The sequence below is a fragment of the Trichoderma atroviride genome, chromosome 6 (genome assembly GCF_020647795.1).
Source record: "Trichoderma atroviride chromosome 6, complete sequence".
NCBI lineage: Eukaryota > Fungi > Ascomycota > Sordariomycetes > Hypocreales > Hypocreaceae > Trichoderma > Trichoderma atroviride.
Window position 1 is genome coordinate 1,460,792 of NC_089405.1, and position 21,528 is coordinate 1,482,319.

Here is a 21,528-nt window from a genome sequence, read left to right on the forward strand (position 1 = left end):
GGCCGGTGGAGTCGCGAGTGGAGTGGGCCGAGGAACGGCGAAGAAGAGGCTCCACAATCGTTTTCATCCCATTTGCTTGATCCGTGTTCCTGTTGTTCCTGTACTGTGGCGAGGGAATTTCGATTTCAAGTTCAAGCAGACATAAACCATTAGTTGGTTGGTTTACTTGTGCGAATAGAGAGGCCCAGGCACGCATCTATCTCATGCTCCTTTTTTATCGCTAGATCTTAGATACAGCAGAGAGATTTGGTAGTACATGTGGCAGTAGCTATACAATGAAAGCACAGTTCAATGTCTTCCGTCTTACCCTGTCAATAACGTGGCGGCTTACTGGTAATGCTCCGTAAGTGGCCATCAGCATACAAGTATATTGGCTAGTGCTAGCAGGGGACCGGTAGGGAGGTAATATATACCTATTTTGTAGTAGTATTAGGTGAGTACCTAGGTATTCCAGTTCTTATAAAAGCGATTAAAATGCTCATTATATATCGACCTATATGGCATATACATTATGGCTGATGTAGCATGAGGAAATATACATGTAAAATCTCAAGCTCATTATATGTATATTTGTACATCTACTACCATGGATTGGAGGTTCATACAGTGTCTAGACCCTTGCTGAAACACCCTGGTTGGTATGCATGCATTGTTGACCTACCTGAGTTACTGAGGTAGCATTCGGAGACAGAGATCAGCAGTAGGAGTATCGCAAGTACATTGCCTCTTAACCTCATCTCTAAACGTGTAAGCCGAATTCATCCAGTTTGCAGCCGATAGCAGCAAGGTAATTAATGCCTAATTAATTTCGTCAAGTGCACTCGTAGGTAGTCATACCAAGACATAATCCTCGTTTCAATACCTTGTCTCATAGCACAGAAATCTGAGCAACGCAACACACAAGACTCTGTTCAAACCAACTACAAATATCATGATATCAGTGAGAAATATCTGCAATAGAAACCCATACACTCCATCCCGAAGAACCACGTGATGAATACATCATACACCTTATCCAGTGATTGCCAACACCCATCTATCCCAACGCGCCCTTTGCCATGGCCCTCCCACATAAAAAGCATATAACCCGCGGGAGACGACATTACTTCGCCCCCAAGGCCTTTGGAAAAGTATATAGCAAGAAAAAGAGAACCTCATTCCCACAGCCGGAAACCATCCGCGTGGGAGCCTTTGAAGTACAAGCCCAGGTATCGTATCCTCATCCATTCATCCGATCATTCGATCATCATAGTAATTAATCCATCTCCTGCTGTAACAAGCTTTGACTGAACTGATCCCGGCGTCAGCTTGGAAGCGTTTGACAGCTTTATTATCATATTTCTGCCTCCCTTCATCTTCGTTAAAAGTCACGCGCCGTCAGCAGCTAGACGGCACTATAAACCAGCGCCTGTGGCCAGCTCCAGCCCTTGGTTTTCTGTCCCTGCAAAGGTGAACTTATCCATGGGAAAATCTTCCTCGGGGGTTCGAATGCCTATGCCACTATCATCATGGGAATCGGTAGCCATCGGAGCTGGGTTTGTGTTGCTCGGTGGGGGGAAATGGTGCCCGCCCGGGCTGAGTGTGTGATATGTGGGCCAGATTGGTGTCGTCACTCCCGCTGCTGTACCGAGAGGCTTGCTTGCTCGCGGGCTTGCTGGATGCCTGAGATTGAGGCTCCTCTGGTGATATGGGTGTCTTAGCGCCCTGCTTCAGGAATCCACCTTGCTCGGCCAAAAAGCAGGTCATTTCATCCACCCACGTCTTTGTCACCCACCAAGACCCAAAGCTCTTACCCTGTGCCAGTGTGAGATCTCTCATGACGGCGGTTCCAACTCTTTCAACGCACCACACAATATCTGCATGAGATGCGTAAGGGAATTTCTCGGGCAGGCCCTGGAGGAAATTGACCCATCTGTCTAGGACGTTCTGGCCTGACGTGTCACTGCCGCCATCACTATCCGGCTGCCGACCGCTGCGGGAGGCTACATCTCCATAAATCGTCAGACATTCCACCTCCCAGGGGACATTTGCTGGGTCAAGCAAGTCTCTAATCTCTGTCACAAGCAGGTTTACTACGTCGTCCATTCCACGCGTTGGTACGCATTCAGCAATCTTGCGGGCGCGAATCATGGTGATCCAGTCAATATACATTTGATCACGATTGGCTGGGTTCGAGAGCATGTTGGCGGCGGCATGCGCAGTCAGGTTGACTCGCAGTGCACGGTCCAACAGACCTGCAAAAATGGCTGCTGGTGACTCTTTAGCCGCAATAACATGCTGGGGTTGGCCCTGGAACGAGTCTCGAATGTGAGGAACCAGCCTCTCGGAAATGCTGCGAAGGGTATCAAGAACGGGCTTGGGAACGACTTGAAGCGTCAAGCCAGAGACAATCCGCATCATTCGTTGATACAAGGCAATGTCGCACCCTTCAATCCATGGAGCCAGAGCAGGGTTACTAAAGAGCTTTTGGACTGGCATAGTGAGTGTGCCCTGGAAGGATGTGTAGAGGTGGAAAAACGTCTTTTCTCTGCAGTATCGGATACACTCCACCAAGGACGTGCAGTGTGATCGATATAATGCAGATAATGATTTGGCCGCGTCAGGGTCAGTTCCATGAGGGAGATAGGATTCGATCGGAGGCAAAGCAATTGGTTCAGATTGCTCAAAAGCGGTTTCGTCCAAAGGCGGGAATGCTAGCTCCAGGTACGTCTTATTAGATGTAGAGTTGACATTGTCAAAGTTGCTAAGGTCTGGTTGGTTGTAAACGCTATGAGATCTGCTCGAGGATCTGGTAGGCGGTATTTGGATTTGGGGCTGGGTGGCTCTTTGAGGTGAAGGCAAAGCCTCACTGGTGACGCTGTTTCCCTGCTGTGTTGGGGCGCTGGCAAAGAGTCAGCAATAGAACACTTCGCACTTTTTCCCTCGAGGCAAATCCTCGTTTCCTATTAGAACTCACCTAAAAGTTTGAGGAAGGCCCTTGGTTTCTGAGACTGCTCGCGGCGGTTGCGGTTGAGGTTCCTGCACTTCTGGCTGATCCTCGACGAGAGAGAAATTGACGTAGTGATATTTTGATTCGCCTCGAACGCCAAGACGACGGGTCTTGAGGCCAGGGAAAAGAACTCTTACTAGCTTTCCAAAGCTGGCTGGGTTCAATACCGTGATCCTCTCAGTAGCACATCGCGAAGCGTAGTTGGCATAGACCCGGCCGCGAGGGACAGAGCCTTTTCCCTTGGAGCAGACTGAATTGATCCTGGAGGTGTAGAAAGGGTAAGAATTAGCAACACGTTACAATAATCATCAAATACCGGATGGCACATACCATAACATGGCGAAAACCTGGCGGGTGCGTTCTGAATTAGGGCCCCGCTCATTTCCATGTAGCTCGCGTGCCACCTCTTGCAGGTTGCGATGGCGGTTTGCATTGAAAAGATGCCGCATTTCCAGTTCGTTGTTTGCGCTAGATCTGGTGCCTGCCTTCATGGTGCCAGCAGCTCCGTTCATGGAGTCGCCGTCCTCGTTTTCCTCGCGATCGAGCATCTGGCTGTCGCCTTCGGCGAAGCTCGCGCCCGCGTTGTACTGTTCGGCAGGCAGGGGGTGCCTCGCTATTGAGTGGTGCTGCTGGTATTGCATGTGATGGCTCATGGGAGCACTCATGGGTCCGTCCATGGAGAAGTCGTGGCCCGCTGATTGCATGTGGGTTGCCGCCTGCAGGATCATGTCTTCAGGGGACATTTGCGGTGTAGCGGCCATGTCTTTCGGATGGCTGTGGTGCTCGCTCGGAATCCACTGGCCGGCATAGAGCCCAGACGCCTCTGCGAAAGCCGTCTGGTCCAGATTGGGCTGGGTAGCGGCGCTGTGAATCGATGTTGTCGAGGCACGAGAGAGAGGGCGCTTCCGAGCCTTGGCGGCAGCGCGTGTCGCTGAAGTGTCTGCGAGAAGAGGCAAATGGTTAGTTTGGCAGGGTCAAGAGATATCACAAGTGGCAGAGCAATTGCTGCCGCTGGTCGAGGCCCACCTGGCTCCATAGTGAGAGTTGCCGATGTAGAGTTTGCGAGGCTGAAGTTTGACGACCAAAAGCTACCAGACAACAAACATGGGCTGTGGCGGGAGACACGAGCAGGCCGGATCCCGCCGCGACCAGACGCGAGCAAGGAAAACAAGTGCAGAAATTCGACCGTTGAGAAGAGCTGAAGCGAGCGACTTGCACAGGACCAGCTCGAGCAATTATCCCGATGCGCGCGCCTGGTGGTTGGTGCCGGGTCGTCTTTGCCTGCGGCTGTTGTTGTGGTTTGATTTTCTGTTGCGAGGCCAACGAGAGGAGAAAAGCAGACGGACAGACGCAGGAGACCCCAACTGGGCAAGAAAACCCAACTAGGCAAAAACTATAAACAAACTTTGGGGCAGAATAACAAACTGTGCTGGCGTTAGGTAAGCAGGCTTGCGCACTAATTAGGTGGAATTCCAGCTCCCGGCGGACGATTCGAGCAAGCGGGGCAGCAGCAATAACAACAATAATAACAACAAAAGGACGCTGTGCCATGCAAAGGGTAGGAGGAGCCGAACTGCCAACACTCTGGGCTGTCTTTGAATATCCTTCATACAGCCGCTTTGTTCTTATTTGATCAGGTGGTGCTCGTTCTCAATATCATATTGAATACTGGGTAGACGACGGTTAAACTTTCCCCATCTTCAGACGAGAGGCATGCCGTCTTTGCGCCAGGTTAGACCCATGCATGGTTTGGCTGTTTAGTCCCTCTCTCTCTCTATTTTTACTTTACTCAAGTCGACACATGGCACTTTAACTCTAAAGCGTCCTACATGGCGCTCGCAGCGTGGGCAGCATCTGTTATGTGCTATGAACCTCTATGCAGCTTGCCCATCCGCAGCCCGGCGTATTTACTTGTAGGTTAGGTCGATGGACGACGTAGTAGGCAATATCACATGCGCATGCAGCCGCTGGCCCCGACAACTTTTGGTCGGATGCTCCCTGGCGGCTCATCGAGACTGGCCCAGAGCCCCTTGCTGCTGACGTCTAGCATCTCTCTAGTACCTGTTCAAGCAAGGTACCGACTCAGGTAGCGCGGAGTAGCCTGCCTTGTCTCGAGTACCTCCCGCCGGCACTGAATGACGACAAGATGCCAATGCTGTGTGATCCGCCGCGCGGTATTGGTACTCATTATACGCTATCCGCTCCCATCTGGGTACCTGCTAGGCACACTCGGCATATGCTCCGCAGAGAGCTCCATCCTGCTGCGTTATCTCTTCCAATGTCTTCCATTGGCAGTCGGAAGCTGCCCAGCCCGTATTTCTCAGGTGTGCGTCCTGTCCTCCACCAGGACACAGAGAGAGACCTGAAGGGGCACCGCAGTGTTCCCGACCCTTCCAGAGCTGTGCTAGAGCTTCATGTACCTCGTCCAGGGCTTCTACCCCTCCGTCAGCTGATGTCTGGTTGGCTGCGCAGGTAGCTTGCCGGATCCCACGACCTTGGCCCTAACACAGGCAAGGCGACCCGGTTTCAGTTCGGCGTAGATCGACTCAGCACACGTCAGTCGCTGGCCCCATTCCCCAAGACCATAGTGCCAACCTGTTACTTCCACAAGCCCCAAGCCACTGACGCTGATCAAAGCTTCTTAAGCTGGGCTCGATTCACAACCTCTTTATAACATCATCGCTCCCTTCTCTCCTCCATCTACAGCATCTTGCTTCTGTAAACTTCTTCCCCTAGCCTTCTGCCCTGCTTGCAGCACCCCTCCAGCGCCACCATCTACCAACCACTGCCTTTTTTCTTCTGCGGGGACCTTTTGCTGTCGTCGCGAGCTTCACATCACCACGCCGACCGCTGCGCAAATTTGAGCATCTAGCTTTATCCCAAGACAAAATGGCGTCTGCCCAGGCAAAGGCTCAGGACTACCTGAGCGTCATTGACAAGGAGGTTCGTCTGCAGCGCCGCCATGGCTTGGCCGTCTCTTCAATCGAGCTCTTCCGTGCTGACATACGCATAGCTCTCCAAATACCCCGCCCTTAACAACCTCGAGAAGCAGATTGGTGTTCCCAAGGCCTATGCCGTCATCGGTGTTGCCGCTCTCTACTTCTTCTTGATCATCTTCAACATTGGTGGCCAGCTCCTCACAAACTTTGCCGGTTTCGTGGTCCCTTGCTACTACTCTCTGGGCGCCCTGTTCTCCCAATCCAAGGAGGACGATACCCAGTGGCTGACGGTGAGTTTCAATTTGCCTGTCCCTGCGCGCTGCCGCAGCGCTGCACCGGCCGAGAATCACAAAGACTAATTTGCATTGTCTTTAGTACTGGGTTGTTTTTGCCTTCTTCACCGTCGCTGAGGGCTTCTTCAGCATCGTTTACTGGTTCCCCTTCTACTTTGTCTTCAAGTTTATCTTCCTGCTGTGGCTGGCTCTCCCTACCTTCCGGTAAGTTTTCCTCTAGAATGCTTCCTAGTAGAGAACAAACAAGGTCTAATTGTAACCCACAGTGGCGCTGAGATCGTTTTCCGATCCTTCATTGTCCCTACCCTCGGCCGATACTTCCAGGGCCCCGGCACTTCTGCTGGTCTCCGCTCCAAGACTGACGCCTTTGACAAGACTCAGTAAATTATGCCGGCTTGAGCAGCTGCTTTGGTCGCAAATCCGAACCACTTGTCCAAGTCCAGGACCAGGCGCTGCAAACTAGAAAATGCAAACTCATCAAGATTGAAACAATCGACTATTGAGGATAAAACGGGGACAGGGCGGGATTCTCGGCACATGCCAGATTTCCGGAGAGGGACTAGGGTATTCGGGGGAACAAAGAGCATGGAAACCAGAATTTTGATAACGCATGCTTGTCTTAGAAGGTGTCATGACTTGGAAGCTGTAGGGCGCAATGACAGATTGGGTTGAAAGAGAATGCGCATGTGATAATGAAAGGCTCTTTTTACTTGTTTACCTATAAAGTATCCTTGCATCGAACGATGAGATTCTAGGAATCGCGCATGTGAATGACAGAGCGACGAGCCAATGTCGCTACTAATCGCATGTGATGTCTCTGATGTCATTTAGCTGTGCCAATCGCCTGGGATGGCAACTTTACTGAGCATCCTTTATGCTTTCTAGAACAGCCAGCATTTCGCAGGCGCGCCATCGATGGACGCTCCTCGTGTCGATGACCGAGAATGGAGGGTCCGAGCTACCGGGTTACGTGGCGGTGCAGACGGAGCTGCGCCTCTCCCTCCCTGAACCGCTAAGTGGCCCCCCCTGCGCCATGATAGCGGCCACCCGCCAGATAACCGGCATCTTGTATGTACTCCGTATTATTGTGAAACAGCCATCTGACAAACAGCAGCCCTGACGATCCAAGGACGTCAAACTGGCAGCTGGGGACCCAAACGATTCTCATCCTCGTTTCCAACTTTTGACCCCTATGTGCATTCGATTATAGACGCTACCCTAGAGATTCACCATGAAATCACATGGCTACGGGGCGACGACATATCAAAGCTAGGACATGCCGCACGATTAGACGATATACTCGCAAACGGCCGACGAGACTACAACTACGAACAAGACGGCGGACGCGCAAGCGCCTGTGATGCAACTGAGTCCGCTGGGATCGCGACTTGCGGCCTCGCTCGCAGGGCTGCTTGTTGTTTTGATCTTGTATATCCTTCTCTTCGCACCCAGCGCAGCGTTTGCGCTGGAGCTTGTGGCGCCCTCTGTATCCGACCTGACGGGGCCAGTAGAGCTTCTGCAGCTGGGCGCTGAGTCGCAATACGACTATGAGCCCGAGTTTGCTCTGTTTGATCGGGGGATTCTGGGACGAGCGCCTGCGGATGCGACACCCCTGGTGAACAATGTGCCGATCCCGATGAACCTTCAGCCAGGCGCATCTGCCTGTTATGTGGTGAACAAGAATGTCATCCTCAGCGGCCATCCGAGCACAGGGTCCTCGAGCTCCAAATCGGAATTGAAGAGAGATGCAGACTCACACAGGCGTCGCGACGACGATGACGAAGACGACGACGACGACAACAAGACACCAAGTGGTAACCAAGGCAGTGGTGGTTCTCAAAGGGTGCTCTACCTGTCGGCAAATACCTGCCTTCAACCACAGAGCGCTTCGAATCGGACATCAGTACCTCCGCAGCTTCATATCTACATATCTACTTCCAGCAAGGATGGGTGTCCTGATGTGACCAAACCTCCCGCTGGAGTTCAATCAAAGGGTTTTGTGGAAGGCGCTGTCATGTACGGTTTGAATGCAACGGACGACGTGTATGTGACGATTGCGGCTCCAAACGTCACGAAGGATTTCCAGGGCATTTACAATTTTGAGATTGCGGCATCGGTTGATGACTACTATTATCAATATAATGATGCGGACGGGCAGCTACTGTGGATGGACAGCGACGCAACATCAGCCCTGCTGCAGACGGCGCCATTGACAAGCAACGTGAATCAGATTCCATCCATTATGGGGGCCGGCCCACAGTATGAAATGTACGTTCAAGGGGACAAGGCGCCGATTCTCAACGGGCTTATGCGCTCAGCCTGCGGGCTGAATAATGCCGCCCAAATCGCGTCAAAAAGACTGGACAATGGACAGATGAACAATAATGAATTGGTCCGAAGCAAATTATACGACAAGGGCCCGGGTGGTTGGCCAAGACAGCAATTCTATTTTGAAGGACTCAATTCCAGCTCGTCTTACTCTGGTATCTTGTTGATACCGGGAAATAAAACAACCGGTTCGAAGAGACAAAGCTCGGGTGTGGTTGGGGGCGGTGGCACAGTCTTTCCGCCTACTTCCTTTGACACTTCAAGAGGTATGCTCTCCTTTCCCCTATCTTGATGAAGATGGAAATGGTTGATATTCTAACTTACTTGAAAAGGGACAAACTGCAATCTAATCACTGATCTTGACTTTTGTGACGACGTGCAATGGGCAGCTCCCGGCAATACCAAGTATAACAACACGGAGCTGGGCAATCTCTACGATAACTTTGCGAAAACGATGTATGGCAATTTCCAAAATGCCATGATGCAAATTCCATGCGAAGCGCCGTCTACGCAGCGGTACTCGCTGGCAGCCAACTGTAGCAACTGCACGGTTGCGTATAAACAGTGGCTTTGTGCTGTGGCTATACCCCGTTGTGAGGATTTCTCGACTGTGAACAACTACACAATTCCTCGAAACGTGGCTCAAGCCTTTCCTAACGGCACCTTCCTCCCAGACGAGCTGAGGCAGCAGCTCATGCAGACACCGGCTTTCAACTCGTCTCGGAATGCCTTTATAGATGAAGTGATTGCGCCAGGCCCTTACAAAGAGATCTTGCCTTGTGCCGACCTTTGTTATGGGGTCGTCCAGGGTTGCCCGGCGGCCATGGGTTTTGGATGTCCACTGGCGCATCATGGAATTGGATTCAACCTGAGCTACGGTTTACGCGATCCTGACGGCAAAGCAGTGACTTGCAATTATCCAGGAGAGCCTAGAACTATTGTTAGTGCAGCAAAGGCAATTACGCCTAGTATGATGCTCCTCGTGAGTTTTGTTGTTCTCGGCTCAGGTTTGTTACTATGATGGAACGATCATTGAATAAAGATAGAGATGGAGGTGTATAGACAGACGCATAAGAAACAGCGAGAGCGAAAGAGAAAGGAAAGTCATGCTATATGCAAGGCGTTTATGGTTAGCGTTTGTGGCTTTGAAGGGCTGGCTTGATTTGATTTCTCCGAAAAAGAAAGCGGCGCATGGCGTTTTACAGGCTGAGTAATTTACATATATTATGGATAGAGGAGCTGACGACAAAGGCCAAAGTTTGAAGGTTCAATTGTTCCTTTTTGATAGATGTTGGAACATTGGTTAAGGAGTTGATTATACATTTAAAATTGGCATGGCATCGAGGTATAGAGCGGAATACAAGTATTTGTATGCATGGATAAAGCTGTTTGCGTGTGTTTGATTGTATTGATAATGCCTTTTATGCGTGCTCCTTCCACTCCCTTTGCTTTTCTAAGTCATTCAACATAATGTCTCAGTCATCATACAAAACTCTCCATCGACAAATAGTGTATACGAGTTGTGAAATTGCTCGTGTTCGTTACAAAGTGTTTTAAATTGGCCAACCTTTCCTCCACAGCTGGCATGATTTGACCTCCATAGAAAGATATCCTTCTTTTGTATGTCTCTTATTTCCCCTCTTTCGTCTTTTGGTATTCGTTGACGGTTGTTTCGAGCGCAGTAATCGTTGCTATAACATGCAAGTCCTTCTATTAGCACCATTTTCCCGAAAACACGCTGTTTCCACCAGAAGAAGCTTCCAGTCTCTTCTTCATTCATCTATCCGCTCTCTTCCCTGGTGCTGCTTGGCGTACCGTCAGTTTCTTCGCGATGCTCATCGGCTTCGAGTTTCAGCCACGTCCAGTATGCGACCTGGTATGTGAAGACGGCGAGGACGAGGACCTTGCCTATAGGGCGGGTGAAGGTTTTGTAGAATTGAGCCTGGAATTTCGTTCAAAGATTGCAGTTAGTAACGGAACAATGCAGAGCAATTGAGGGTAAGCTTTTGTTCTTTTCATACTGCTGAGCCAGATTGCTTAGTGGCATAGCTTCTCGCACCCGTCCAAGAGGCTGGAGCTGCTCTATGCGAAACTCGGATCGCGGACGGGCATCTCTGGCGCAAGACCCTCAGCGCCGAAGACGGATTCATGGCTCAATTTCAATTTCACTCTCGTAAAAACTCGGATCGCTGCTGTATTCTCAATGGTTTGGGCGTCTCCAATTCATTAGACCCGCTGGTTCTGTCGCTCATTGGGCGCTGCAGCGCATGCCATCTCCAGATAACGCAGAATGCATTTTTTAGCATCGATCACGAGCTGCACATTCTTTAGCATGATCCGTCAAGGTGCATCCGCACACACTGATCGGCATCGCTGTGGCGGTGCAAACTGCCCTACAGCCGCAGCAGCTTCCAGCGCTCCCATGTGGCGGCGGCGCATTCTCTTCCCCCGCGTTTCTCCAAAGGACACCTCTTTTTAGGTCCAGCAGAGAGGCAGCAGCGCTTTTGCGCTAGAAGCAAGTCTGGCACAACCATTGCCCGTTCTACGGATACAGCAAGCCGCGCTGCGACAACGGTACGATGGGATGTACCCGGTACCTTGCCGTCAACGCGGTTTGCCGTGCCCACCAGACCCCTGCGCCCTGTAGCAGGTACCCGCCTTGAGATTAGATACTAGTCGGCCACCTACGGCAACCCTGTCCGCGGCTATTTTCCCTTGACGACACATGTCCTGTCCAGAAATCCCTGGACATTCAGCGTTCTCTTTTGCCTTGACTGGTTTCTTTTACTCTCGGCTTTGCTACATATACCCTTTTCTTTTCTTTTACTTTCCACGCTCCTTCACTAATTCATTCGCGCCAATCTGTCCTAAACTTATTGGAACAAGAAGAATAAACCGTTCCGCATACTTGACACGATACCCTGAAAAACATTCGCCGCCCTCCGTCCCCCTTCCAATTTAAGTCTTGTATAAGAATCGCATCACTCCCGTCCAAGCTTCTGGAACCACAATCTGTACAGCTAGCTTCCATATTATACTCTCACGACTTCGACCACCTTCAATAACAACAAATCACACTTACACACAATCGCAATGGTAAGTCCCGAATGACTTCTAAAGAAGCTTTCATGTCGCAAAAGGCCACTATGTCTAACGCGCTCCTCTTTGCGCCCAGGCCCAAACCCTCGAGCAGCGACGGCGCAACGCCAAGTTCGTCAAGGACCAGGAAGCCCGCAGAGGCAAGTCCGAGGAGCAGATCAAGAAGCGCACCAAGGAAGCTGCCAAGTCGCCCATTTCCATGTTCTGGCTCGGTATGTCCCTCCTTCAATTCGATGCGAAACACTTTGTCCAACTGGATTTCGTTCTCGCGCTGACTAATTACTTGTTTTCTCTTCCTAGTCATCCTCGGTTTCGTCATCTTTGGCGGACTTGTGTTCGAAGCCTTGTCGCGCTTCTTTGGCCTGTAATTCAACATTGGCCGTAGTCGAATTCGAGTCGAGACAGAACACAAAGAATCAAAAACGAAAGAAAAAAATATGTTTGAAAATACGCTAGAACAGAGCAAATGGGCTGGCCTTTCGGACAGCAGAAAGAGAGAGAGAGAGATAGTGGAAGTCGGAGAGAGGAGAGACTGAGCGCGAGAGGCGAGGATCCTTGGCGAACCAAAGAGGCCATCAGTGTCATGCTCATCGCAGGCGCTGCTGTAACATTGACATTTCACCCGCGTATCCTGCCCTTCTTGCAGCATTCATTTTCCTAGAGTTTTTATATCATGGGGATCTACGGCGCATTGGCATTGTACATCCAGTATTTAGGCGCTTTGATAAGCGAGAGAAACAAGCAAAAGACAAATTCAATTCCATTTGGTATCTCCTGTGAGCTCTGTCAAACGCCACGTTACCTTGATCCGTTTGAAGCCAACGCGATCAACTGATGCAAATATATCGAGCAAAACAAAACGACAAATATGGTACACGGCAGATATGGTACGAGCGACCGATAAGCAGCCTTTGCCAGGGCATCATCGCTCAAAGCATGCGGCAGCCCTACGCACCCAAACCACGGCGTTTCTGGCCGCTTTCCTTCAGCTGCATACCGGCCTCGTACTGGCGCTGGATGGCTGCCTCAGCCTTGACTGAGTCATTCTTGCTAGTGGCGATGCCTGGCTTCGCAATGCTGGCGCCGGCCTTCTTTCCTCCGAGGAGTCTGAGAAACTTGTCTTGGCGTGCGGATCCTCCTTCAAGGCCTTCGACATTGATCTCCTCCTGCTTCCCCTTCTTGGTGGCCGGCTCTTCGGCCGCATCATCCTGTCGCTTTCTTTTGCCATTAGTCTCCTCGGACTGCGACTTCGAATGCTTCTTCTTCTTCTTTGGTTTCTCTTCGGCATCACTGGCGGCCTGAGTGGAGGCAGCTGCTTCCACCTTGGCCGTCTCGACGTCGCCGCTCTTTCCCTTCTTCTTCTTATCCTTCTTCTTCTCGCCCTTGGTCTCCTCAGCCTCCTGCTCCTTGGTCTCCTGTTCCTTGGCCTTATTGTCGTCTTGACCATTCAATGCATCGGCGGGATGATCCATATCACTGATGAGACTTGCAAGGAGCTTGGTATCACCATTCTCGGCCGTTTTCTGCACGCAAAATCAGCTCTCTCTTAGCATGCTCGAGAAATCAATAAAAGACATTGGAAGGGACTGCCTCACCTCGAGAGCTTCAGTAATTTGCTTGTACATCTTGGTAACCTCTTCAGCTTGCTTCAACAACTTCTGAGCTTCTGCCTCAAAAACCTTGGACTTCTCCAAGCACTCATCGCGCTTCTTCTCTGCCAGCAGACGCTGTGCCTCTAAGGCAGGGTTCTTGTCTGCCTTTTTAGCCTTTTTGGCTTTGGCAGACTTTTCTCCTCCGTCTCCAGCTTCTTTCTCCAGAGAGTCTGCCAATTTCTTGGCCTTGCGCTCAGCTTTGCGAGCCTTCTTCTCGAGTTTGCGCTCTAGGAAAAGATATGAGGAAGAGTTCATGAAGGCATTTTATATGTGAGGGGTGATGATATGGAAGAAGAGCTGCGATATGTAGCTGCCCGTAAAATCAATGGCCTTACCTCGGTCGGCCTGCGCCTGTGCATCAGTCTCTGATTTACCCATGATGACACTGGGATTCGAGAGAACTGCGACAAAATTCGAGCAGAGGGTTGCCGAATGACAGATAATTATTGTAGCAAAGGCCCAGTTGCGAGATGACGCGAAAATCCTCGTCAGTTAGATTGAAGCTTTTGAGAAGTAAAGTGCTGGGCGCGAGCTCGCAGCTGGAATTATAACTGCTGCGATCGAAAAAAATAATGGGCTTTCTGCCGGGCGGTGGGAAGCTCCCCACAATTAGTGCAAGGTACAGCGGGAAGATTGCCGAGTGGCGGAAGGTGGGGTGAGCAGGAACTGAAGGGCTGTGGCACCTGCCAGGCGGATAGCGCTGCGGAAGGCTCCGAAATGCTCTACTGGGTGACGGTACAAATAAATATGGGTGTGGACTTTTTTCTTGGATTCTTCAGTCGTTGAGACTTGGTCGTTTGTGATGGACAGGGGCACCGAGTTGCGAATTATTTAGAATACAGGGAGACAATGTGTAATTTCCGCAGAATTTAGACAGATTCAAACCCACGTGTTAACCATAAGTAACTGAGTACTAGTGGGCTCTAAAGTCAGTTTCGATCATCAACTATGCACTTAGTAAAAAGACGGATATCACTGCTGTTGCGACAAGAATCTACAGCAGCAGATCTCCCGCCCTTCGAAGGCTGCTTAAGATGGCTTAGCTGGCGATCTTCGGTATTTATCTCCACTAACAGCTATTCTATGCTAGAAGGGTCATGAAGAAGCTCGGGCATTTTTTGGGACAAGAACCCCTCGAGTCTCCTGTATACATTCACTACTTGGAGATGGTACCCCGTAGAAAGAAGAAGACGGAATCGCAAAGAGTTTCTACTTGTCCTTTGGAATTACAACTACCTAGGCTAGCATCAGTATTTTGTGGCGCATATTATGCACAGCTGGGATCCTGCATACAAGCCCTAGGCGAGGCTTAGATGATCGGCCAGCCCGCTTGGACAGGTCTAGATCAACAGCCACAAAAATCCCCTGTCCTTAATCGAAGCCGCTGGAAGCCGTATTGAGCGCGAATTTCTGACTTTAGGCCCCTGACATTAGGGCACAGATATTGCTGTGGCTCTGTCTGAAGTGACGTCCAGCTTCAGCTCAAGGCAACCCTCCTGATACCTACTATTGTCTAGCACCGCATTAGAATAGCATATTCTGCATCGTATTTGTCTACCTACATAGACTACCCCTTGAAAAGCTGAACAGCGAACTCTTTAACTCATCTATTAGTCCAGGGTGCAAGATGTACTGACCCTGGATGCCGTTTCTGGAACCAATCCCTGCGCCTACGCTTCAACACAGAAGGGGGAAAAGTGGTATATACATGGTGTCTTGATCATACCTAAGAACAAAAATCGACACCGGGGAATCTGAAGTAAGAGCATATAGAACATCTGAAGTTGGGAAAAAAGGGCCACAATATCATAACGTGGGAAAAGCTTGACCAATAAAGCAAGCATCGTAAATATATGGATTGTCCTCCAGATAAACATCGTTGGCACCGCTGCTACTATAAGTAACAGATTGGCGCATATCAGAGTTGAGAGATGACGTATAATTCGGAGAGGTGAAGCCATCACCTTGGTGCATGCCTCGGCGGCTGGCTTTTCGACTTTCGGCTTCGTGTCCTCGAGCCACGAAGAGACTCATATTCATGCTGCCCCAAGGTAGCCCTGATGGCTCTGGCTCTATGTCGATGTCGTTTGAACAAGGAATACGGTAGCTGTTGCCAGCATGTTCCTTGTCTTTAGCCTCGCGCTCCGCCCTTTCTTTCTGCTCTCTGGCTTTTGACCCTATTTATTGTCAGCGAGAAGGTCAGAAAAAGCTAGTACCACACGCCGGAGAGTTTGGTTGGAGGAACATACGGAACTTGCGCTGTGCGACGCGATTTTGTATCCGTCTCCTCTCGTCTGGATCTGCCACATCAGACCACTCTGTGTCTTGTACACCAGCTTTGCCTCTTTTGATTGGTGAAGTGCAATTGCCGCTTTTGTCGGATAAGACGTCGGAACTATGCGAGATACTTTCCGATCTTTGAGCTGCAGGCATAGTGACAGAGCGATGTTACCAACGCTGAGATTCTTTCGGGACTTTGGTGTAGAAGAATGCTTGAGTTGCTGAGTCCCAAAGAAGATTTTGCGTGTTTTGAGTCAGCCGGCTTGTATAAGTGAAGTATAATCCGCGGTGAGAGGTGTATTTTGCTCTCAGAAGTACCGGGACTTGAACAAATGACCATCAAGTCAGAACTCAAACAGGCGTATAATAAAGCACGTGCGAATGAGATATACTGCTCAATACGTAGAGTAGAATAGTTTGTGCTTGGACACATGCATGTTGGTGAGAAGGGATGAGTGGCGTGAAAAAAGAGTATAGGGAGGTATAGTAGTCCCAAATCATAACATGCCTGGTGTCGGGACTTGTCAAGGGGTTATAGGCGATTGCAAGTCGCTGGATGGGGGGGCTGCCCGAACTGGCACGGCGAGGCGGCTCTGCACCTATGTGCCGTGAAACTGAGCTTGGCCTGTGAGGCATTGCCCCAGGACTGGCTCCAGAACTGGTCCCGGCCTGGATCCCAGCACAGGCGCCGGTCCTCGAGTAGCGACAGCCGTGAATGGATCCATTCACGTCGAGTGATCTGCAGCACTCTATTCTCAGGGCTCCACCGGCGCGGATTCCAGGGTCCCGGCGGGTAGAGGCAAACCACCAGCGTGCGTGGCGCACAGTCCCCAGAACGCAGGATGCGCGTGTGGAGGGCGTGAGATTGGCATGGCAGTACCTGGTGACGTCGGGTCTTTTGGCGTTACGAGTTTACGAGGCCGAATCCGCACGGCCGATGTCCGGCGGCAATGGCCGAGAAGGAAGTCCGTCCCAATTTGGGTCAAGACACAGCGGTGTTGTGGAAAAGCAGGGCTGATATGCTGGCACCCGTAGGCTAAAGCCACCTAGGGCTCGTATGACAAGCCAGGCAGGATTGCATCTGTCCGGGACGGCAGCAGTATGGTGGCAGCCACTTTCAAGGCAGACGGCATTGTAAGAGGTCGGGAGGCTGATCCTTTGGGGATTGTCGGCAGGGGATGCCATTAGTTGATACGACGGAGCAAATAAGGACCATCTGCGTTTATTGTCCGGCACATGGCACCGCTTCTCTAGGATTGGAAACCTTGGCAAGATATCTCATGGTGTATAGTAGATGTTTACGACGAGATATGCTCATGGTGGCGTCGAAGAGTGAGTTTCGATTACCGCAAAAGCCGCATCTAGTGATGAACAGCCGCACAAAATTACCTTTCCAAAAGCCCATCCACAAAGTACATCCTGTAGACTACTTTGGATGGGAATACTCTTGTACAGTAGTTGGCATATACGCGTAGCGTACCTGGTCGTGTTTCACCCCCCATTTATACGGGGCAACGCTAGAGCTGAATATGGCATAAATCCTTGCAAATAGGGTCAAGGATAAAGCTTAGCCTGACCGGAGAGCCAATCGCAATATTGTATGCAAGCTTTCTTTTATGGGACGACAATGCTTAAAAGACAGCTTACCGAGAGCACTTCAGGCTAGCAACGGTTATAGGGAGAGGCAGTTTTCGCTCAGCAGTGGCATCAGCGTGACATTTCAGAATCATGCATGAAGCAGGCCTCTGGCATTTCAACAACATCCTTCTTGTTCCAAGGGTGAGAAAAGCAAGGAGCAATTATTAAGTACAAAGTACAAGAAAATGACACAGCCACTAACATTCTTTCTGCCTCATTTTGCGCACATGCCCACTTTCCCTTAAACAATGCTAGATGGGACAGCTAAGGCAGCTAACATGATTAGCTGGGCAACTCGACGAATGAGCTGAAGCTGGACTGCTCGCCAAGAGCCAATTGCAGACCAGAGTCTGCCTATAGGAGGGGTTATTTATAGGTGAATCAAGCCCTAGAAAGCAGGAGCAACCTGCTTGTACCACTGGCGGCGGTGCTTTTGATACCGAGACGAAGTAGGTACCGAGTATAGTCATGGAAGTGCTGAGGAACAAGGTAGCACGTGTAGATGATTTCCATTTCTGCATGGCCTTTCTTAATTCTCATTTTCCAATCTTCAAGCTTCTCCACCACCACCACCACCATCACCGCCACTTCTCTTGTCACCTTCGCATCCTGGCTCTTCCTCAAGCTGAGCCTCAGCAATTAACACACACACACAAAAGGCGGTATCCGTTTCGAGCCACGGCTATCCTACCCGTTGTGCCAGGCTAATAGCTGACACTGTACCGCTAGCAACACTTCAGGTGTGACTCTTCACAACGGCCAAACGGCTTTTTGGGGGCCAAAGAGCAGGGCTAGGAGCGCCAATGGCAGACAGCTTTGCAAAAGGTCCACAAATATGCCTCCCACTCATTCAGCCCGACCTACTGACTTCCAAACTACTCTGTCTAAACCGAGATATACGACGACGAGCTAAGCGGCGCATCCCTTCCCGCTTTGCGTCAGCGCGGTCCTTGCCAAATATTGCGTCTCCGTGGCTGTCGCATCTCACGGCAGTAGAATACCGACCTTGGGTAGGTACCGAGGTGCTTCTTTTTCGCTCGCTCTACTTGCACGCTGTGCATAGAGGTGAGAAATAGACGCGAGACACAGAGGATCAAGTGTAGCAATTCGCAAGTCGAACTCTACCGCATCTCACAGTCATGTCTCTGCAATGATCAAGGAGAAAGAAAAGGTAATAGATAGAGGAAAAGGTTTCCTGATCTCTTGTCTCACTGCACGAACTATTCGCGATGTGAATACCGAACTCGACCAAATGTGCTGCACATGATTCCACCAATAGGACAAGAAACCATCCGTATTGGTCAGACCAGTTTTTCAGCTTCTCAGTCTAGAAGTGTAGTAGGGTTACTTCGTCTCTAACCGCACAGCGAAGAGGTGATTGATACCACAACCACGAGCCCTTCACACCATTACCAGGCACCGCTATGACCATGCATAACCGCAGCTTTGTCTTGGCCGTCGTATTAGGATCTCGTGCATATTCAAGGCTGGACTGGACTTTCGGGCAAGTCCAAGCCTCGTTAAGCTGTTTTCACCACGGAGTGTCTATTCTACCCACAAATCGAGATGAAAGTGATGGCACTGAATATCTGTTTGCCAATTGAATCTTGGTCGAATCTATTTGGATGACTACAGCATCATAATTGAAAAGCTCGAAAATGTTTCCAGCTGCTACTCTAACAATGATGCAGCAACTGGCGTTGGCAGAAAGATCTACTAATGACTGGACCTTGCTGCCTGAATTGTTTTCCCAGGAAAACACCACTCAACCCTCCTTGACCACCCTATTCAGAACCATGCGTTATTATTCTCACTCTCACGGTATATACATGTGCACAACGATTCGAACTACTACTAGTAGCGGCACATATTGCAAATGCGATGCTACGACACGTCACACGCATTTTCTCTTCACCCCTGTGCGCCATGTGTTCCCGTCCTTTGAGCTAAAGCGCGGATGGCATTTTGCATAGTCCGTAGGGCTGCCAAGAGCACCTCGGCTCGGATGGGCAGTAAAATTAGGACAAGTATCGGCCCATATAAAAGGGTTCGGCAATCTAGGCTAAACCGTGACGAGTATCCAGGGCGAGGGATTGAGGCTCAATCAACTGCTTTGCCAATTCTTGGATCTCACAGGATTCATCATCTTTGACTTACATGTTGAGCTCTGCATATCTTCGAAAGCTTCTGCCCCCACCTAAGAGACATGCCTGATAAGAACAAAGAGAGAAGGTCGAAGATGTAAATGCTTGGCGTGGGCTCGTATCTTGACCGGATAAACAAGTTCTCACGGAAAACCCCTGCAGATAAAGACACTGAATGATCCTTCTCGAACTGCATTCTCCCTTTGGCTGTCTCTTTCTGGGCTGAACTTTGGACTGTCATATGTGTGTTTCTTTTTTAGCGGTTTTGAATCCCACCTTTATGATTATCAACTGAACGGAGACTTCTCTCGCTATCATATTCTCTTACCACCCTCAGAGTATCAAGACTGAGAATATCATTTACGTAATAAAACAGTATAGCTCATATTTTCCTATGAGTATCATGGGTATTAGAGCTGTATCAAGAAGCACGGCACTAATGGTCTCTGAGACTATAAGCATCTTAGTTCAGATGTGTATATCCATGATTATCATTAACATCAGCTATCGTCAGTATTTCTCTTTTTCTCAAGCTATTCTGGTACTATATCCCTCATGAAATCCCTATATATTTGACTAATACAAATGACGTGAATTAACTACATGCCTTCAATTGCAACGATTTCTCAACAACATCCACCCAGCGACCACGACCGAGAATCAAGGACTCTCCATCTCAGCCAACTCGGCCAACGGCGGTGACATCGATACCGGTCTTGCCATCACAGTCCCGTGAATGCTCTGCCCCATCTCCTGGGGTTTGGGCGGTGCCCAGAACCCTGGCACGCTGTTATGCGCTGCCATATACGGCTCCTGCGGGACTGAAGTAGATGCCATGCTTGTATGTGGATTTGTGCTGTAATGTGTGTGAGCAGGATAGGTAGGAGAGCCATAGCCACCAGATGACACGGGCACAGGCACGATCTGAGGTCTCTTCGATTGGCGGCGGTAGTACAGAATCAAGCCGAGGGCCAGGAGCAAAACGGCTGCGCCGCCGATTGCGATGCCTGCTATTGCTCCATTAGACAGGACGACAGAATTGGAGTTGGAACTTGCGCTTTCCGCCGTGGTCGTAGAGGAAGTTGTAGCCGTCGCTGAGGTTTGCGTTGCCAATGTCGGAGCTATCGTAGTTGTCACGACGGTAACATTGTTCGTCCCACCCGGCGAAAGGTCCTTGTACGCATCGCAGTCGGGCTGAGGCTGTGCAAGCGGACACTCATCTGCGGAGCAAATGGAATAGAGCTGGCCATTGACAGGAGGCGCGCACCGCACGTTGTACCTTGCGTTCATAAAAGTATCCAGCGTCTGTGCGTCGTCGTCTGAGAAGCCAAAGTATTTACTGGCCACGGTGAGTTGCTCGATGAAGTATCCAATGTCCGTCTGGTTCAGGTTCATGAATTTGTGGACGTAGGCGGCGGAGAGAGGACCGCCGCTGTCAGCCGTTCGTGGGAATTTCGGTGCGAAGCTGCAGCCGTAGATGAAGCCAAATGCCGTGAACCAATGGGTGAATAGACGGCTGATTTGAGAAAGGTCAGTGGCGAATAAGGGGATGATAGCTGATGGAAGTGATCTAGGGGGTAGGGAGACACACTATTGATTCGTCGAATTATTTATATTGACAGAATTTGTTGAACCGTTCAGGAACGATAACAATGGACCGGTAGCACCCCCGTCTAACCAGTTGATTCCCACCGGCTGATTGTTCAGATTCGTTGTCGCTTCTATTTTGGTATCATGGTCAGCCCAGACGGACATGCGTATGAAATACTCCGCAAGTAGGAAACTTCTTACTTGAACCATCAAACCAAGGCCGAAGATATACATCTAACCCCTTGAAGCGCGCTTTGTTGAAAATGCCGGAGCTATCGTCTGGGGGATTCGGAAGGCCAGCACCCCCAGCGTAGGCAAGAGTGACGATGCTCTGTACGAGAAGCAGCTGGGTGGTACTATTATTCTCGCCATACCGCTGAGTGGCATAGTAGTCGCAGATTGACTCGTTACCGGATCGCTGGGCCAGAGTTAGGCGCCCTGCAGCTAAGAGCGAGACAGCCGCGGCAACTTGTTTCCACATTTCGTACACTCGTAGTACTGGAAGATTGTCTCACGGGATTTGAAACCGATGGGCAGAAACAACGAGGATTTAAGATTGAGATGGCCACAGCCTAG

The 21,528-nt window shown here is 50.3% G+C and overlaps 8 protein-coding genes across 8 annotated transcripts; 3 read left to right on the top strand and 5 right to left on the bottom strand.

Moving 5' to 3' along the window:
* Window positions 1-515: 515 nt before the first annotated feature.
* TrAtP1_011060 (uncharacterized protein) lies at window positions 516-4,327 on the bottom strand. The gene is made up of 4 exons (XM_014093227.2): window positions 4,016-4,327; window positions 3,320-3,929; window positions 2,957-3,250; window positions 516-2,881 (listed from the first exon to the last, which is right to left on the bottom strand). Exons 1-4 carry the CDS (start codon window positions 4,023-4,025, stop codon window positions 1,507-1,509), a joined length of 2,289 nt encoding a protein of 762 aa, XP_013948702.2. The 5' UTR covers window positions 4,026-4,327; the 3' UTR covers window positions 516-1,506.
* A 1,551-nt stretch (window positions 4,328-5,878) lies between these two features.
* Window positions 5,879-6,605, top strand: TrAtP1_011061 (uncharacterized protein; the record flags this gene model as incomplete). The annotated part of the gene is made up of 4 exons (XM_014093228.2): window positions 5,879-5,932; window positions 6,003-6,218; window positions 6,304-6,425; window positions 6,488-6,605. The coding sequence occupies 4 exons, from the start codon at window positions 5,879-5,881 to the stop codon at window positions 6,603-6,605; spliced, it is 510 nt and encodes a 169-aa protein (XP_013948703.1).
* Window positions 6,606-7,308: 703 nt separating this feature from the next.
* On the top strand, window positions 7,309-9,934 carry TrAtP1_011062 (uncharacterized protein). Its single transcript, XM_066114950.1, has 2 exons — window positions 7,309-8,815; window positions 8,882-9,934. Exons 1-2 carry the CDS (start codon window positions 7,582-7,584, stop codon window positions 9,568-9,570), a joined length of 1,923 nt encoding a protein of 640 aa, XP_065971047.1. The 5' UTR covers window positions 7,309-7,581; the 3' UTR covers window positions 9,571-9,934.
* A 244-nt stretch (window positions 9,935-10,178) lies between these two features.
* Window positions 10,179-10,699, bottom strand: TrAtP1_011063 (uncharacterized protein; the record flags this gene model as incomplete). Its single annotated transcript, XM_014093229.2, has 3 exons — window positions 10,179-10,240; window positions 10,365-10,491; window positions 10,571-10,699. The coding sequence occupies 3 exons, from the start codon at window positions 10,697-10,699 to the stop codon at window positions 10,179-10,181; spliced, it is 318 nt and encodes a 105-aa protein (XP_013948704.2).
* Window positions 10,700-11,642: 943 nt separating this feature from the next.
* On the top strand, window positions 11,643-12,016 carry TrAtP1_011064 (uncharacterized protein; the record flags this gene model as incomplete). Its single annotated transcript, XM_014093230.2, has 3 exons — window positions 11,643-11,645; window positions 11,725-11,860; window positions 11,949-12,016. 3 exons carry the CDS (start codon window positions 11,643-11,645, stop codon window positions 12,014-12,016), a joined length of 207 nt encoding a protein of 68 aa, XP_013948705.1.
* Window positions 12,017-12,408: 392 nt separating this feature from the next.
* On the bottom strand, window positions 12,409-13,824 carry TrAtP1_011065 (uncharacterized protein). Its single transcript, XM_014093231.2, has 3 exons — window positions 13,636-13,824; window positions 13,244-13,527; window positions 12,409-13,171 (listed from the first exon to the last, which is right to left on the bottom strand). The coding sequence occupies exons 1-3, from the start codon at window positions 13,676-13,678 to the stop codon at window positions 12,596-12,598; spliced, it is 903 nt and encodes a 300-aa protein (XP_013948706.1). The 5' UTR covers window positions 13,679-13,824; the 3' UTR covers window positions 12,409-12,595.
* Window positions 13,825-14,807: 983 nt separating this feature from the next.
* Window positions 14,808-16,180, bottom strand: TrAtP1_011066 (uncharacterized protein). Its single transcript, XM_014093232.2, has 2 exons — window positions 15,550-16,180; window positions 14,808-15,477 (listed from the first exon to the last, which is right to left on the bottom strand). Exons 1-2 carry the CDS (start codon window positions 15,731-15,733, stop codon window positions 15,107-15,109), a joined length of 555 nt encoding a protein of 184 aa, XP_013948707.1. The 5' UTR covers window positions 15,734-16,180; the 3' UTR covers window positions 14,808-15,106.
* A 3,842-nt stretch (window positions 16,181-20,022) lies between these two features.
* Window positions 20,023-21,433, bottom strand: TrAtP1_011067 (uncharacterized protein; the record flags this gene model as incomplete). The annotated part of the gene is made up of 3 exons (XM_066114951.1): window positions 20,023-20,878; window positions 20,954-21,083; window positions 21,154-21,433. The coding sequence occupies 3 exons, from the start codon at window positions 21,431-21,433 to the stop codon at window positions 20,023-20,025; spliced, it is 1,266 nt and encodes a 421-aa protein (XP_065971048.1).
* Between the last annotated feature and the right edge of the window lie 95 nt (window positions 21,434-21,528).

What these genes read in the sequence shown, in the direction of transcription:
- TrAtP1_011060 (XM_014093227.2), bottom strand. An exon ending in CAGGTTTTCGCCATGTTATG is followed by an intron (nt 3,251 to 3,319) that starts GTATGTGCCATC and finishes CTACACCTCCAG; the next exon opens with GATCAATTCAGTCTGCTCCA. An exon ending in GGCCTTCCTCAAACTTTTAG is followed by an intron (nt 2,882 to 2,956) that starts GTGAGTTCTAAT and finishes ACTCTTTGCCAG; the next exon opens with CGCCCCAACACAGCAGGGAA.
- TrAtP1_011062 (XM_066114950.1), top strand. Translation starts at nt 7,582, where the DNA reads ATGCAACTGAGTCCGCTGGGATCGCGACTTGCGGCCTCGCTCGCAGGG. An exon ending in TTCCTTTGACACTTCAAGAG is followed by an intron (nt 8,816 to 8,881) that starts GTATGCTCTCCT and finishes TTACTTGAAAAG; the next exon opens with GGACAAACTGCAATCTAATC.
- TrAtP1_011065 (XM_014093231.2), bottom strand. Translation starts at nt 13,678, where the DNA reads ATGGGTAAATCAGAGACTGATGCACAGGCGCAGGCCGACCGAG. An exon ending in ACAGGCGCAGGCCGACCGAG is followed by an intron (nt 13,528 to 13,635) that starts GTAAGGCCATTG and finishes ATCTTTTCCTAG; the next exon opens with AGCGCAAACTCGAGAAGAAG. An exon ending in AAATTACTGAAGCTCTCGAG is followed by an intron (nt 13,172 to 13,243) that starts GTGAGGCAGTCC and finishes TTTTGCGTGCAG; the next exon opens with AAAACGGCCGAGAATGGTGA.
- TrAtP1_011066 (XM_014093232.2), bottom strand. Translation starts at nt 15,733, where the DNA reads ATGCCTGCAGCTCAAAGATCGGAAAGTATCTCGCATAGTTCCGACGTC. An exon ending in CGTCGCACAGCGCAAGTTCC is followed by an intron (nt 15,478 to 15,549) that starts GTATGTTCCTCC and finishes GACAATAAATAG; the next exon opens with GGTCAAAAGCCAGAGAGCAG.